The 17674-nt window shown below is 44.3% G+C and overlaps 1 protein-coding gene across 3 annotated transcripts in view; it reads right to left on the minus strand.

Annotated features, from left to right (window-relative positions):
* Positions 1-1632: 1632 nt before the first annotated feature.
* The window catches only part of SCUBE2 (signal peptide, CUB domain and EGF like domain containing 2), a 63539-nt gene continuing 47497 nt past the window's right edge, over positions 1633-17674 (minus strand). For all 3 annotated transcript variants that reach the window (XM_030332928.1, XM_030332926.1, XM_030332925.1), the window contains 7 exons: positions 12903-13073; positions 10846-11013; positions 9977-10138; positions 7759-7956; positions 6411-6563; positions 2635-2714; positions 1633-1945 (listed from right to left, as the gene is read on the minus strand). In XM_030332928.1, the coding sequence (XP_030188788.1) occupies positions 1793-1945; positions 2635-2714; positions 6411-6563; positions 7759-7956; positions 9977-10138; positions 10846-11013; positions 12903-13073 (1085 nt within the window). In that variant the 3' untranslated portion in view covers positions 1633-1792. The remainder of the gene's footprint in view (positions 1946-2634; positions 2715-6410; positions 6564-7758; positions 7957-9976; positions 10139-10845; positions 11014-12902; positions 13074-17674) is intronic.

Raw genomic sequence — 17674 nt, forward strand, 5'->3', positions numbered from 1 at the left:
CAGCCCACAGTACATTTCCATCCCTAGCCTTCCTGTGACCTCAGCAATACAGCATCACACAGTCATGAACATAGAGTTACTAACGCGCTTAGGACAGGATGGCACAGTTCCGCTCACCCCTCCTCCACATGGATCGGGTCACTGACTCAGGTTATATTACATTTGAATTTTCATCTTATGATGAGACTCAGAAATGTAGACAAAGTCCTTGTATGACAAACTCCAAGTGCTTATTTTGATGATGATTGTAAAAAATGAAAATATTCACATTTTTGAAAAGCAATTTGGAAATGGGTATTTAGGACCCATGCAAATAAAGAAGAAAATTTGGATTAGGGTTTTTTTTTTTTTTTTAATCAATGTTGTAAGTAGGTTAAAAAAACAACAACTGAGGTGAAAAGAGAGCTTCCCAATAGGCTCTGTTTTCTTTAAAAATATTTGCTAACCATTTTTTAGTACTTTGGTGTACAGAGTTAGTTTGTTACTGAAGTAACAAAACACTATAGGTGTGTGTAGTTCAGCCCATTCATTAGGGAAATGGCAGCTTGTTTGATAGGATTCTTTTTTTCTTCACTGTAATGAGATTTTTGCCTATGGATTTAAATTTTTACAAATTAAGTAATGTTGAGAATTCAAGATTCTGCGGAAGAAAATGATTGTGAGTCCCCACTGTGCCAACCAAATGTGATTCTGCAGTACCTGGAGACGGGGATTTGTGCAGCTGCTCCTGGCGGTGGTGTGGTGACTAAGAGAACGAGCCCACCCTTAGTGGTGCCGCTCACGTCCTCAGAGCTGCGGTAGTGCCTGACCTTGAAGAGTGGGCAAGGAAGGCAAACATAACCGTCTGGCTGCACAGTGGCCCATGTGGCCCTCAGACACCTGTGGAGGCAAGCCCACTGAGAAGTAGCACCCTTGGCAGTAGTGACTCAGGATCTGTGAAATCTCCTTTTCATAACAGTGGGTGATTCTCATCCACCAAGGAGATCACATCTGGCCTGAACTCTCCAGGCCCTGATGCAGGGCCCAGCAGAGCATCTGAAGGCACAGCTGAAGGTGCTAAAACCAGCACTGTGCATTCACTGCAGAGTGGAAGCTGGCAACTAGGAAGGCCATCGTCCATAGATCCACATTATTACATCTGTGGAAGTGCTTAGTTTTTATCTTTTTATTTCTAATTCTTTCTGCTTTAAGTATTCTTAAATGATCACTGCTCAGAACCCAGGGTCCTGGGATCAAACTCTGGTCACACAGGCTGGAGAAGGCTATGGGGAAACAGAATCCTCCTGGGTCTCAGGTGGGTGCATGATGCCTGAAGGGCTCTCCCACCCTCCTTTCCTTCTTTCCTGCTCTGCCTGGTCACAGCATAGGTGCAGAGGGCTCCCTTGGGGAGGACTGGGAAGGAGGAAGCTGAAGTTTCAGGTAAGGCAGCCCCTTCTGTGGACTCCTTTCCACCACGGCCCCCTTGAGGAGGAGTAAGAACCAGAAAGGACAGGTGAGTCTCACCTGAGCTGACTAACGTCCAGCTCAGCCAGCCCTTGATGTCCCCAAGACATCCACCCACCGCAGTGAAAGATGGTGGGACTCACTGCCATTCATAGCCCATGTCCACAATGCTGGGAAAGAAAAACCAAGTTCAATTTACCAAAATATCTGTATTATCTATAAAAATTGAACTCTAATGAGTCACTGCTACTGGAGGCAGCGATATCCGACTATGTTGGCTGCATAGGCAGATGGCTGCATCCCAGCAGCCCACAGGCAGATCATGGCACTGAGTGGCACGTGGCCCGGCTCATTTGTAAGGCCTCAAGAACCTGGACACTTTGGAACGTAGCAATCGGATGAAAGATCTTGGGAACATCTCTCGGGATTCCTGGGCTGTGTACTTGAAATAGTTCTGGGGGTGGGCCAGGACATCAAACAGAGCTTTGATCAGCTTCTTATCCTAAAAAGAACACAAGTTTTGTTACTGGGCCAAAATACTTAAACATTCCAACATTTTGCCAATGGAACTATAATGTCCCACTGTTGGACAGTAGGTTGCTGAGCTGAGAAACACTTAGTAAAAATTGTTTCCTCTGATTTTTATCTCTTTTCCAGTATTTATTTTCCCAAAGTATCTACAAAAAACATGGGTTACTTTTATAAAGGAAAGGATAATAAATAAAAAATGGTTTTCTTTTTCTAAACCAGATGAGATGCAACACTGGAATCTGGGGAATATTTACAGGGTTAGTGAGATGGCAAGTGTCTGATAAGTACTTATAAGCATCTAAAATTTGGTGGACTTTAGGCTTGAAGGATAAACAAGGAGTCAATGATATTCAGTTATTTGGAGAGTGAACATGGAACCATGATTTGCCACTGGCCTGGATTTAGAGTAAGCAAGTTTCCCACTGTTCCTCCACACATTTCCAAATTAAAAAAAAAAAATACAGTTTCACTTGACAACACTGAAGAAAGCCATCTGAATATTTTTTTTAATTAAGTCTGGTGAAGATATAAAACTGACCTCAGCCCAGAGCAGGCTTGGTGTCTGAAAGGTGGCAACATGGAGCAAAAGGAAAACCTTCCTCCAGTGGTACCTGGGAGCTCCATGAGTGACTGCAGCATCCACCTTCACTATGTACTCACCTTAAGTATTTCCTGATGGTTCTCAGATGCATAGAGCCTGCCATCTCGAACTATATCTTCAATGAGCTCCTGGTAGTCCTCTGTTGGAATAAAGGACATGATTGACATTCATGGGATTTAGTTATTTCCAAACTCACTCTTTCTTTCATTTTTAAATAAGGTTCTGAGAAATGCCTCTTCTGTAGCTGCTATCAGAACAGTGACCGCTGTGATACTGAGAAGATGATCAGAAGAGAACTTCCACAGACTCCCACATCCTCTCACCTACCAGTCTCTGCACCCACCTCTTCTGTTCCATCTTCCCTTGGATGAACCCTCTGTGCATCCAGTCAACACCCTTCCTCCACTTTTTCCACTGGCTCCATCTTCTCTCACCAAGTCAAGGGCATTGTTCCAGTACTTCTGCCCTTTCTTTCCTACCTGATGGCATTTTCTCTCTCTATTGGGCCTTCCCCATCAGCATGTAAACATGTTATTATGTCTGCAATCCCAAAAAAGTCCCCCCCTTGACCTCATTTCTCCCTCAGCTTCCATCCTACATTTCTGCCCTCTTTATTGCAAAACTACTCAAAAGAATTGTCAACACTCAGTCTCTAGTCACCCCTCCTCCTCGATCCACTTCTTCACTCAGCTTCCGGGATACCATGCTTTCAGGTTTTCCTCCTACCTCACTGGTCACTTTGCCTGAAGTTCCTTTGCTATTCTTCCTCCTCTCCCTGACCTCTTACTATGGGAGGGTCGCAGGGCTCAGAGCTTGGTTCTCATCTCTTCCGTCTATACTTGCTCTCTGGTGAGTCCACCAGCCTCAGGGCTTTTCTCTTCTTCTCTACTTTTCTCCCTTCTGTCCTCCCTTTTTTCTCTCTGCCCTTGTATTATGTAAAACAATCAAGCTTCTTAGTACCAAGCAAGACTCGTCTTTCCTTTTTTCCTCTTATTTTTTTTTTTGGAGGGGATGGGGAGAATTTCATTGGTTAAAGAGGGAAGAAAGCTATGTTCATTTTCTTATTAGTTAATTTTTGGTGCTGATGTACATAGTAAATGCAGTGCACACAACGTAAGCTGTCTCCAAATCTGAATCCCCACCTTTCAAAGTCTAGCCTACTTCCTAGTCATAATTCAAACCAAGCACATGCAAAACACAATCTTTTCCAAATTCCAGGCTGAAAAGAATGGCTCTTTGTATGCATATCATGTACAAACAAAACCAAACAAATCATAAGAACATCACTGGAACTATGTGGAAAGAGTGCTTGAAAAAGTTTCTCCTAGTCAAGTGGTGATTAATGAACATTTATTAACTATTAACTATCGTATGGTTCTCATGATTACTAATTTAATATAGGTTCAACCTCACTGGTGCTCTATTCATGTGGTATCTTCCTTCTTATTCTTCTACTTTAGTGAATATCAAATATGAGTAAGAGTACATGTTTATCTTGAATTCCTTTGTTGCAGAGTCTCTTCCTCAGAGAACTAGCTCCTCTTGATGATGGGTGTTCACCACTAGGAGGACCAGTTGCTGTGCCATGTCCTAGTGTAAGAGAGAACTGAAGCACTGTTTGCCACCACACCAAATGCTCCCAGACTGATGTCTTTTTTAAATGTTTACTTATTTATTTTGAGAGAGAGAGCATACAAGCTGGGGAAGGCAGAGAGACAGGGAGACAGAGGATCCGAAGCAGGCTCTGCGCTGTCAGCACAGAACCTGATGCAGGGCCCGAACTCAGGAACCATGAGATCATTACCTGAGCCACCCAGGCACCCCAGACTGCTGTCTTTTAAAAACATTCCCTCCACTATCAAGAACTACCGTGTTTTATCCCTTGCTACAACTGTCATGAGAAAAGCAGTCAAGAGTCATAGGTAAGAACTCAGGCCCTGGAGTCCCAAAGATCTCTGCCACTTTGTCCTCCTGACCTCAGGCCAGTTAGTCTAAGTTACTCTCTAAGCCTGAGTGGTCTTGTCCGTAGAATCAGGAAAGAATCGTGTCTATGGCAATTATGAGGGCTGTGCGGTGTCAAAGGCACTCAGCACATGCCTGGTACTCAGTACACGTACTCAGAGCAAGTTAGCCGGGACTACAGTTCTCCCCATCCTCCAGTGGTCAGTAAGCCACTCTGTAGCAGCCTCACTTGCCCCTTCTAAATGTGATTTCTATTCTTCCAGGCTTGGAAACCAGGTATCAAGCTTGTCTGAAATATATGTTCAAAAAAAAAAAGATGAAATAAGCTCTGAGTAAAGACCTAAAAGGCTTCTATATTACTAACAGCAATTTTCAACTAGTATCTGCTGTGACATGTGTAAGACACACTCTCATGGGCCTCAGCAGCTTTATGTGTAATTTCCCTGGTTCAAGCTACAACTCTTTATTTGAGAAAATGGAAAAAAAAAAAAAAAAAAGGTGTTTTCATGTATCACAAAGGTAGAGTTGAGAACAGCCAAGCAAAAAGATGTGAGCTTTAGTGATGTTTATTCTGGAGTCTCCGTGTCTTTTTTGGTTCTTTCACTGATTCCAGATTGGGGGCAGGGGGGCTGTTGGTTGTTTGCTTTCAGGTAGATGAGGTGTTCTGTCTCTCTCAGCAGAGCCACATGGGAGGCGTTTGTGTCCACCTAGGGCTCTGATCCTAAGAGCCCTTATCAGGAGGGATTTGGCATGGTTTCAGGCACAGAGTTGATAATCCTGGATTTGGAACATGTTATAAATGTGAAATGCCTTTATAAAATCCATACAATACTATCTGTCCAAAACATCTACTGTCAGCACTTGTGTAAAAACCTTCAATGGCTCATGGCTCCCTGTAAGATTAGGTCCACCCTTCTGAGTTTAGCACTCCAGGCCCTTCACCACCCAACTCCACACGCTTCTAATCTTATCTCTCACTGCTAAGCCCCATGCACCCTACCGACTGACCAAATCAGGCCATTAATCAGTCCCCATACATGCCAGGTACTCTATCCTTTGGCCTAGATCATTCTCTCTAACTAATGTTCTTCCCATTATTAAAAAAAACACAAAACAAAACAAAACAAAACACACACACACACACACACACACAACTCATATGTTCTTTCAAGGCCCAAATCTCCTGAGATTTTGCTGTATTCTTTCCAGTGCATTTTGTATTTTAAGTAAATGTTTATCAACCAAGTCCCAGACCCAGGTAGGCCCCCAGGGCTCACACGGGGCACCCCTTCACCTAACAAGAAGCAAATGAAACCAGAGAAGTCATCTGATTTGCCCAAAATTACACAGCAAATTCGTAGCAGAGACAGGACCAGAACTTGGGTCTTTCTCCCCTGCTCCTCAGGATTCCATGTAATGAAAGTCACAGTCATAATTAGCTAGTATTTACTGAGCATTTACTATGTGCCTGGCACTGCACCAAGTCCTTTGTGGATTATCGCATTTAACTGCCATGTTAGATCTAATGATTATCGTCATTTACACATTAAGAACATGAGACTTAGAGATGGTAAGTAACATACACAAAGTCACTGAAGAGATTAGGTCGAGGCTGGCCCATGTGCTTCCCCACCAAGGCATGCTCACTTTTACTTATTTTCTAAAACATCTTTTCATCCCTGTAGTAAGTGTCCCCAAATGCTTGTTTAAAATTTGACACATGTGAGTCAGCAGTGTCCTTTCTCCTTATTCCACCTGCCTTTCTGAGCACGTGTGCTTGTCAGCAATCTACCAGCTGGCCCAGAAGTTGGTTCTCCCGAAAGCAGAGAAGCTCCTTGCTTCTGTGAAGCAGCCCAAGCTTCACAGCGCTTACCGTCATATGTCACATACGGGACCTGGAACCCTCTGGCACTGTTCCCTTCATTGGACTTAAACTGAATCCACAGCTTCTTTGACCTGGAGGTGAAGGCGATGGGGCGTTCATAGGTCTGACAGGTTTCGTATGTTGTCACAGAATTCGATGAAGCTGCCAAGGGAAGTTAGAGAGGGCAAGGTTCAGGACTCATCCTGAGCAGCAGACAATGAACACTCATTGTTTCAAAGGAAAACACCATAAAACAAGTTATGCTCCAGAGCTCTTTGGGCTCAGCTCATAGGAGCCAAAGTCCTGGGAATTGAGTGGACTCCACTGGTGATTACAAGCCCCCAGGGAAGGCTAACTGAAATGCCCATGGCTAGGCAAACAGCAGCAGCCCAGGCTGCGGTGCTCACTGCAGGGGCTAAGGAGAGGCCGTCTAATTCCAGAGCTACCTGCTGTCATCCAGCAATAACCACCCCCAATCCCCGCATGCTCCCAAAGACTAGGTGGTGCACTATGCACTTTATGGACTTTATCTCACTTAATCCTCTGAAAGCCATAGGAAGTCAGTGCCACTGTTAACTCATTTACAGAGTTTAAGCATTTGCCCAGGGTCACAGAGCCAGTATGTGGATAGCTCAGGATTCAAACCCACACCTGACTTCAGACACTGTAACCACTAATAAGAGTGGCAAACACAATGGCTCCATGTGTCATTATTATTCTAAGTGCTTTATGTACATGAAGTCATTTATTCCTCATGATAACCCTATGAGGTAGCAACTATTATCATCCCCATTTTAGCAGATGAGAAAAAGGAGTTGCAGAAAGAATCAGAATGTATGTCCAAGATCACGGAACTAACAAAAGGTGAAGCTGCGTTCAGGTCTAGGCAGTCTGGCTGCTGAGCTCACTCACTACACTGCCTTGAAGTTGTGTTGCTGGCAGTGTCCCTTAATGGGCACTGGGTCATGCGTCAGGATAGGAGGAGGGTCCCTCCTGGCTGGACTATGACTTTAGCCTCGGTCAGTCCCAAAGCCACGAGTGGCTTCCCACAGTGAGGCAACGGTCTGGGGCCTGGCTTCCATGAGCTTCATTGGCTCTGTGTGATGTTGTGGAAGAGGGTCCCCGGCGAGCCCGGAGGGGAGACTGACCTGCAGAATCACTACCTCTGGGATTCAGCAAGAGGCCTCAAGTTGGGTTTGTCTAAATTTTGTTTCTTGGCAAACACTATAAACTCATGTCCCATCTCTGTTCTAATACAGAGGTGACACTCTAGCCTTGCTGCTCACATTTAAAGCTGGGGAGCATGCCAGCAGGCTTCCACGCTAGCCTTAGAGGGGAGGGGAGAGAGGGGACGCACAGGTTTTCCGCATCACCAGGTAGTCTCCACAGTCATCTTCTATGGGCAGGAAGATCTCAGGGACCACAATCAAGATTCGGCGCTTGGGCGGCGGGTTGATGGTCCATGTACACTCTGTGTTGGCTGGGTAATTGCCTGGGTAGTTTGGGGATTCAATGTATCCGGTGAAATCTCCCAGCTCCCCTCCACATCTTCTGTCTGGAAGAGGAAATGCCATGAGTTATGAAGGCACAGCATTTTCATCATTCTGTCATGGCCACCAGCAGCTCAACTGAGGAGAACCACTGCATCCTCTTGCCATTGAGGAATGGCACCATCCCAGGAATTAATGTGTCCTGTAATGCCTACGGTCGCCCGTGGGAGCCTAACTACACTAACTCCCCACACAGAGCTCACCCCACTGAGTTCCCCTCTGAGTTACCATTTTCTCTTTAACTTGAAGGTGCTCAAGATCAGAGGAAGGCATTCATGAAACAAAGGATGAATTTAGTTTTCAATATTTTGCTTACAAAGTCTAGGTGCCAGGGGAACCCATGACATAGAATTTCTAGGTCTTTAAAAATAGGGAGAACAGAGCTGACTGCTAACTAGAGGATATGTGACCCTTTCCTAGAGACCTTGATGAATGTATGATAGCCATATTCTTTCTCTTTTCCTTCTGGTCAAGACCACATTTTACTTTTGGTGCAGAAGAAAATTCCAATTAGGTCTCAGTCAATATGGGGCTTGCTGGATACTCACCTCCGGGAGCAAAGATCAGGAGCACTCGTGTGCGCACACACATACACACACACACACACACACACACACACACACACACACCTCAGCCATTGAATCTCCATTCATCCAATAAATGTTAGCAAAAGCTCTGGGAGTTCAGAAATGAGAAAGACACAGTCCTTGCCCTCAAGGGGCTTATTGTATAAAACTGTCAGGTGCACCTGTGCAGGAGAGGATGTTGAAGGGACTATTTTTTTCCTCTCTAATTGTAACTGGCAATTATTTTTTTTAATGTTTATTCATTTTTGAGAGAGAAAGTGTGAGTGGGGGAGGGGCAGAGAGAGAAGGAGACAGAATATCCTAAAGCAGGTTCCATGCTGTAGGCAGAGAGCCCGATGTGGGACTTGGATCCATGAACCATGAGATCATGACCTGAGCCAAAGTCGGACACTCAACCAACTGAGCCACCCAGGTGCCCTGTAACTGTGAATTATTATTCCCACTAGAAAAAATTTCTTCTTGGAAGGGGGTGGAGTGGGGAGAGCCATGGAGTTGAGAAGGACTCAGCTTCAAGTCTGAAGGACAGCCTGAAGATCCATGCCATGTGGCTCCTAAGGGCCAATGAAGGGTTGGGGATAGGAGACAAGGAAACAGATTTCATCTGGGTACAGGGAAGAATTTTCTAACACTGTGAACTTCAATCCCAAACTCCTCCAGTATGGGAAGGCCTCCTTGCTCCCCTACACCACTGTGTTAATGACAATGAGTCAGCTGAGATTCACTTCTGACCTTTACTGGAGAATTTTACATAATGGTTAAAAACCAACCAACCAGCTAAATATACAACAAGTCCTTGAATGATCTGCTCCCCATTCCTACAGGACACAAATAAAATTCCTTTGTGTGGCATTCAAGGCTTCCCTTCCTGCTCTGCCTCAGATTCCACTCAGACATTCCATGATCCAGGTCCAGGGGGTCTCTCAAAAAGCCTTTCATTTTTCTGAGTGTGTGTTTCCTTCCAGCTGTGGTCTCGGGTATAAAGCTCTTTCTCCTGCTCTCCCCCCACCCTCTCCATCAAAACCTTCTCATGCCTTCCAGAAGCCTTCCCTCATCTCTCTAGGCAGAGTTAATTGCTCTTTCCTCTTCAATCCTACAGCCTGTGCTGCCTGCAGGGCAAGGGACTTATTCTGCTGGGAGGGCCTCGCATTTGACAGGTCCTCAAACAATGTTTGCTGAACTGAAACTCTGCTTGTGGGAGGAAATTTCAGCGAGCATAGCCTGTCAATGTGCCCAGAGAAGTAGCCAGGATCAACACAAGTAAGTACCTGGGAGCCAAGCCTGGCTCTCCTTCGGTGCTGACCTGCAGTGTGTGAGCTGGGTTAACCGTGTCCTCATGGTTCTCAAGGCACCTGGGACCCCTGCACCAACCCCCCCAGTCCCAGGTGGACCCAGGCACCTCCCTCTTGGTCAAGACTGTGAAAGCCTTAGAGAGACCTACCTTTACATTGAGTTATGTTTGTGGAGCCATCAAAGTCAGTGGTAGTATTTCCTGGGCAAGAAACACAATTATTTTTTCCAAATTCAGGTTGATATGTTCCTGCTGGGCAACGAATACATCGGTGAGTGGTGGTGTTGTAGAAATGTCCAGGTGAACATTGAACTGTGGGGTCGGGGGAGGGTGGAGAAAATGAAAAAAAAAATGTGTTTTCATCAACGGTCACATAAAAGTTTTCACAGTTGGTGAAATAAATGTGTATGCCCAAATGAAGTACTGCTTTCCTACTAATCTGGGGCTAATCAACACTTAATTCCCTAAATAGCCAGCTTGGGTGGGACCTGTGACTCACGACACTGAGCAAAATACACAGTGAACAAAGTATGGGTGTATCTTCAAAGAGTTTACAGTCCATGCAGAGTCAGGCATAAATGAGCACAGCCTGAGTTCTCATGCAAAGCACGCTTGTGAGCTGTGAGGGTGCTTAACTGATGCCAGGTCCTGGGAGAGGTGGCAGTGGGTCTCTGGGGAAGGGCAGGACCTATATGGGAGGGGGGCCAGGGGAGGGGGCTGAGAGGGAGGAAGGCTGGAAAGAAGGAGCCAAGAACCTGTTGCATAAAACCTGTTCACCTCTCCCAGACCAGTCAGCCCTGTCTGAAGGGGGCCAGGTGGCTGGGGGAGACCACATCTAGGGAGTTCCCATGCTCCTTGTATATCCTGCAGGAGTGGATGGTGCTGGGACCTGACCTCTCAGCTACTGGGACACCACACAAGGCACCCCTGGGCTGGGCTTGATAGGAGCTTTACCAGACCCCCACGGTTCTCAAAAGGGAAATTCAGCTCTGGAAAAAAGCAAGCTGCCAAGTCCTCACCTCTGGTTTCACAGTCCTGGAAGGAAGTGGCTCCCAGATGTTTGGTAGGGAGGCCTCCTCCACAGGGGAAGCAGGAAGTACGGCCGGCCTCAGGCTGGAATGTGCCCAGGGCACAGAGCTGGCAGGGTGCAAAACCATCTGCAGAATATTCACCGGGTTGGCACAGACCTGGGGAAACCAATGACCCTAAGTGAGCAAGGCCCCTGGGCAGACCCTTTCCCATCTCTCTGTAGATGAGCTCAGAACTTGGTGAGACCTATTGCCCTATGCTGACCTGAGCTCCCACCTCTGTGAGAGGAGCCCTCTCCTGCTCTGCCACTGACCCTGAGTAGGTGGCATGTGAGTGCTTGATGTTTACACACAGAGCTACAAAGCATGGTGCCAAGATGGAGACCAAGGAGCCAAGTGTTAACTGCTTCCAAAGTTGGGATGAGGCCTGCATTTGCTTAAGGCTTAGGGCTACACAGTGCCCAGATAGCCCCTGCAATGCAGGAGCCCCCAGAGAGGATTCTCTGCTCTGGAATCAATCTGGTAATCTGTCCCAGAAGTACACTCTTACCCAGCTGCTACATCCTAGTGATATAAAGACTCTTCTGGTCATGAAAGAAATAGTCTCCCTGTTTTATCAATTATATACACTAAGTTACATCTTACACTAGAGTGTGCCCTGGACTCCCCCTACTAAATCCAACCAATCGAATCCACATTGATAGAGGGACCCAGTGGGTCTTTAAGCACCAGAGGGACTTTAAGCACCTTACTTTATTATTTTTTAAGTTTATGGCAGGAAGCACAGCCATAAACCAAAGGATTTCTAAAAGCACATGTTCCTTAGGAATTAGCTTGTCATTGCCAAGGTATTATGAAAATCTGTTGACTCTTGTACTGCTGATCTCTCCCTTATTAATTTTCACAGTCTTCTTTCTACCTGTAAGTTCTAGATATAATGACATTTAATGAACACACACCCAGGGGAAGAGTCTGGAATCTGTCAGACCTATGTTCTGATGCCAGACCCTCCACTCTTTGGCTGTGTGACCTTCAGTGAATTACCTGACCCTCATAAAGTTGTTGTAGTGATACAACAAGCAGAGGACTAATTCATGTAATATACTTTGCCTATGCCTGGCATAGGTAAGTACTCAATAAATGTTAGCAATTATTATTATTATAATTACTACTAACATTATTATTATAAATATATCTTAATAAGGTCACATACAAGTATAAATAGATGCTCCAAGTGCTTCCTTATCAACCCACAGTTGGTCCTAGGATTTCATAACAGGCCAAAGATATGGTAGGAGTCACACAGTTAGTCTGAGGCTCTGATTTTTAAACCCTTTGAAAGATCCCACAGTTGAGTCTGGAGTCATGTAGGTGGGAACTAAAGCTGACTCTGGGAGTCACTGGGAGGAGAGGCAGGGGCCACCTGCTCTCCACCACAGACATCACCTACAAACTGCCGTGTCAGATCACACCTTCTATGTGAGCCCACAGAGCATCAATACAGCTGGCCACTTAATCAAAAATCAAAAATCAAATTATTTTATTAATAAAATAAATAGGAAATAAGCCCACAAAAATCTAAATCAACCTGGCTCTAGAGTTAACATAAGGGACATGAAAAACTCTTCACAGAGTTTTAACAAAGTCACCAAATGGTTACTCCTTAAAAATCAATACGGTATGAATTTGAGACCAAAACTGGACAGTGAGAACCACTTTCTCCACTGTAACACTACACACTGGGAGATCATTCAGGTGTCAACGTATATTTATTTATAGTGAGTAAAGTGTGCATTAGCAATGCTTACACCTTCTTTTCTGACAATGCCTTCTATCAACTTTTCATTTATTTGTCCAAGTGAGCATCACCCCAGCATGTGTTGGGCACCAAGGTAGGCACTTGAGCCAAAAATAAACCCAATGTGGTCCCTGCCCATAGGAAGCCCATGGTGCAGTATGCATTGTCTGCACTGAAACATTACTTAACACCTTCCATCTAAGCAATATTGGAGACCGGAGGAATAAGAAGGAGCAGATGGAACCCTTACCTCCACATTCAGATATATTCCAAGCTTCTGGAGTCTTCAGGACTCCTGGATTTTCCGGTCTTGGGCACGGTTCACATGTGATTTGTCCTTCCTCATTTTGGAAGGTTCCATTTGGACATAAAATGCAGCGTTCTTGTGCTCCATCATAATATGTCCCAGCCCTGCAACTGACTAGCCAAAGTGGGAAATGATCTGGTCAGTGAGGGGATAGAGGCCAAGAAAGGAAGAGTGCTAGAGATAACAGTAAACAGATGGCATTGACCCCACACTCCTTCATACAAACCCCTGAATACAGAATATGTGCCACCTTTGGGTTTTCTGTGCACACCCCTCTGCCATGATCCCTATGGCCCACTGTTAGAGGTGTTTGCAGGTTTTCTCTCCCTAGACCATGAACTCCTTGGAAGCAGGGATCACAGTGGTCTTAATTATCTTTGAGCACAAGCACTTGATGACTTTTCCTATTTCACAGAGCTGTCAGAAGGATTATAAAGTGAAAATCATTCACTGAACATAGGCCCAGTGCTAAAGGAATAGAAACAAGGGTGCTATTAATTCTGGCTGATGGCATCCCTGAAGGCTTCCTAGAGGCCACATCTGTGTGCGACATTAAAGGATGAATAGGATCTCCCCAGGAAGAAAAGGGGGCAGGTCATAAAAGGTCATGCTTGACATATAGGAAGAGAGGGAAGAAAGGAAGTTTAGGATAGATTTTAAAAATTCTTGAATGCCAGGCATTTGGATTTTATTCTTCAGGTAGAGGAACCATTGAAACATTCACTCTCTGGTGGCTGTGAGGAGGGTGATCTCAAAAGTCTTACCAATAAGCTCTCCAACATAGCACACTTCATGTTTGTAATCAAATTAATATATTATAAAGAGGAAACCATGGTAAATGTCTCCTGAAAGACTAAACTACAAGGAAATTAATAAACTATGCTTCTGACTTTATTTCTGGTATTAGTAGTTATTAAATATAGATTTATATCTTATTTTAGAATATAAATATAAAATAAATATGCTTAATTGGGTTCTTTAATATCATATTCAAACATCATCATAACCATCAAAAGAGCCTTTCTAATGGCTAACATTTACTAAGTACTTAATATCTCCTGTTAACCATGCCCAAATCTTTACATACATTATCTCATATCCCCCAAAACAACCCTATAGGGGTGCCTGGCTGGCTCAGTCAGTAAAGCATGTGACTTTTGATCTCAGGGTCATGAGTTTAAGCTCCACTTTGGGCATGGAGCCTACTTAAAAACAAACAAACAAACAAAGAAACAAACAAACACAACCCTTAAGATGTAACAACCCTAAGGAGTTAGGTACTATTTTTAACTACATTTTACAGAAATAGAGACTTAAGGACGTGAAATAATTTGGCCAAGGTCCCACAGCTAGTCTGTGAAATACACCTACAGTGAGATTAAGAGTCTTGGATTTAAGGGGAAGAAAGTTCTCTAACAAAAGTGCGGAATCATAATTCAAGCCTTTCCCAAGGATTCTCTGTGTGGAATTAGGGGACCTTGACTAGAATAAACATATTCTCTCTCTCTCTCTCTCTTTTTTAAATTTATTTATTTATTTTGAGGGGTGATGGTGGAAAGAGAGCACAAGGGAGGAGCAGAGAGAGAGAAGGAAAGAGAGAGAATCCCAAGCAGCCTCTTTGTGGTCAGCACAGAGCCCAATTCAGGGCTCGAAACCACAAACCATGAGATCATGACCTGAGCTGAAACCAAGACTCAGACATTTAACCAACTGAGCCACCCAGGCCCCCCTCTCTTTTTTAATGTTGACTTATTTTTGTGAGAGACAGAAGGGGAGAGAGAGGGAGAGACAGAGTGCACACACAAATGAGCATGAGTGGGAGGAGGTGCAGAGAGAGAGGGAGACAGAGAATCTGAAGCAGACTCCACGCTGTCAGTGCAAAGCCCAGTATGGGGCTTGAACCTATCAACCATGAGATCATGACCTGAGGCGAAGTTGGATGCTCAACCGACTGAGCTACCTAGGCACCTCAACACATTCTCTTTTCTACTGAAGCTGCTAAGAAATAGAAAATAAAATGTCACATGATAAAATTAGCTATCATATCTCTTCAATGTCTGTGAGGAGGAATATCTGTTTCCATGCAATTTGCATTTATACTTTTAGGGTTAAACATGGCAAGGCTCTCTATTACCATTAATAAAAATGTCTTTTCATTATTCACTTCAAAATCTAAAAAAGAAAAAAAAAACCCAAACGAGGTTTTTTCTAAATCATAATAAGCCAAAATATACCATATTTCAAATATTATTTCTACAATTAAATGTCATCAATCAATAAAGTATACTCTAAATTCAAATTTTTAATACTTTTTTATATTGTTTGGATTGTCTTTTATAACATTCATAGTATCATTTTATTTAATTTTATCATATTTTTTTAAAAATTGAAAGTGAACCAAGCTCTCTTGCTTTCCTAGCAAACGTTATAATGAGTCTAATGTACAGATATGTGGCCGACAGAGCCTATAATTCCAGACCTAATTCTCAAATAGGAGAACCACTGGATAGTGGTTTCCATAATGACTCTGGTTTCAGTTCATCTCCCATGAAAAGTGGTGCTGGATTATGTACTAGGAATTCCTGACTTCTTATCCTGTGTCCCTCCTGACTGACCTAGGATGGGCCTACAGCAGGCCAGTAAGTGACAGAGTAACTCCTTCATGGCTCTACCAAGTCAACTGTCATGAAGTCTGGCAGAAAGTAAATAAAACCTGGGCTGTCTGTCCGGATTCCCTCCAGCCAAGCCATTTCCATTTCTGTAACATGCATGTGCCTAGAGGGAAAGTACCAGACGGCAGCAATGATTTCAAAGCCCCAAGAATCATAACTTTGAGTCAGATCAGCACAGTCTGTTCCATCATAGTTGCCCTGGAAAACGGATCCCTTCCATGGATGGACAGGAATGGCTCTGGTTCTCACTGGAATGAGTAACTGGATGGGCTCCTGCTGCTCTGGGTTTCCACTCTTCCTTAGAACAATTTAAACCCCCCAAAGCCTTTTCAAGATTACATTTTGAGAAGCCTCACAATGTCCCACATCTGTTGCAATTTTCCAACTGAGCAAAGGGCTGAGAAATGGCCCCTTGGGCTGCCCTGCAGAAAAGAGGGCACTGGTTCTTTTTTCTCCCAGTGAAAGGCCTGCTTCACACAAACAAACTCATATTGTCACTCACAGTTTCCATTTTCCTTCCAGAAAGACCTACAGAAATAATTCCTGCCAAGCACCTTCCAAATTAATTTGTTTCTTTCACAAGGGAAAAATGAGCTAAACAGTAAAAAGTGATGCTGAATGTCATGAAGAGTTGCCTGAAAACAGCTTTTTGCAAATGTGCTGAAGATCTGGCCTAAAGAGGCCTCAATCACACGTTCCAGTTGGTTCTCTTTTCTCCTCCAGCAGCCAGCTTGTTTTGCTGCCCCAGACAAAGGAGTCAATTGCCCCCAGAACACTTCACGATCACAGCAAAGCTTTTGTGTGTCTTCAGTGACCATTAAAATCCCATTCTCAAATCCCACACAGCTGTTTTCTCCCCCTATTAAAAAAAAAAATACAAGAAAGCTTTTCTGATGCAAAAAGGAGAGACCAGCAGGGACCAGGATTAATGGCGACAAAGAGACCTGAAGGCTCACCCTCTTTTCAACACTATGGCCTTTGAGTATTTCAGGCTATGGACAAACACTATGGTCTCTCTGTGGTGAAGATGGTGAACCTAATAAAAGAGGTCACTCTCTAGCATCTGACTTGTTTTCTTACGAGGCACGCCTTGACTTCTGAAGGAAAGCCACAAGCTGCCCACGCCGGCCGATTCCCAGGGTGTTCTGGAGCTGCTGCTTTGTCACAGCTCAGAGGCTAAGACAATGCTGTGGCCTTGGGATTCTGGTTTGAAGCTCTTTTAAAGGAGCTGTTCAGAATAACAGGAAAGAGCACCCCTTGGGGCTGAGAGGCTGAGCTGTCACACCCATCCAGGTTTCTGGTGTTTGCTCAGGTTTGCTGTTTGAAAACATTCTTAGAGTTGGGGCAGAGAGATGAGTGCAGCTGACACCTTTCTGGGGGGGCGGGGGGTTCCCCAAGGCATGCTGTGTTCTCTTCCCGCCTAGTTAACTGGGGCTGAGATGTCACTTCCTTCAGAGGGCCTCTTTTGCCCTGGATTTAAATATTTCCCCAAAGATTTGCCCTTTGCCCTCTTTTGTTTTAATGTTGGTGGCTATCCTTGGGATTTCATCTGTTGTCCCTGTGAAAATTCATTACTTCAGTTAAATGCTTAGCATTAATGATGTGCTAAACACTGTTCTAAACAGAACTGGAGGTATAGCAGAGAAGACAGATAAGGTCCTGCCCTCAAGGGGCTCTCATTCTAGTGGAGAATAGGGACAATAAGTAAGCAAATAAATAAATATATAGTAGAATGCTACCTAGATGTAAGTATGAATGGAGGAAAGTGCAACAGGGTAAGAAGGTAGGAGAGTGGTGGAGTGGGGGTTGTATATATGTTGTCTTAAAGAGCATCCAGGCTTTCCTCTCTGAGCAGAGACCAGACTGAAATGAGGGAAATGGCCTTGTGATGGGATTGCCTAATGGAAAAAAAAAAAAAAAAAAAAAAAAAAAGCCAGTGTAGCAGGAACACAGTGAAAGGGTCAGGGTGATAGGAGAGGAATTCTAAAAAGCAAGCAAGGGCCAGATTTCATAGGTTCTTGAAGGTCACGGTAAGAAAATTAG

The sequence above is a fragment of the Lynx canadensis genome, chromosome D1 (genome assembly GCF_007474595.2).
Source record: "Lynx canadensis isolate LIC74 chromosome D1, mLynCan4.pri.v2, whole genome shotgun sequence".
Lineage (NCBI taxonomy): Eukaryota > Metazoa > Chordata > Mammalia > Carnivora > Felidae > Lynx > Lynx canadensis.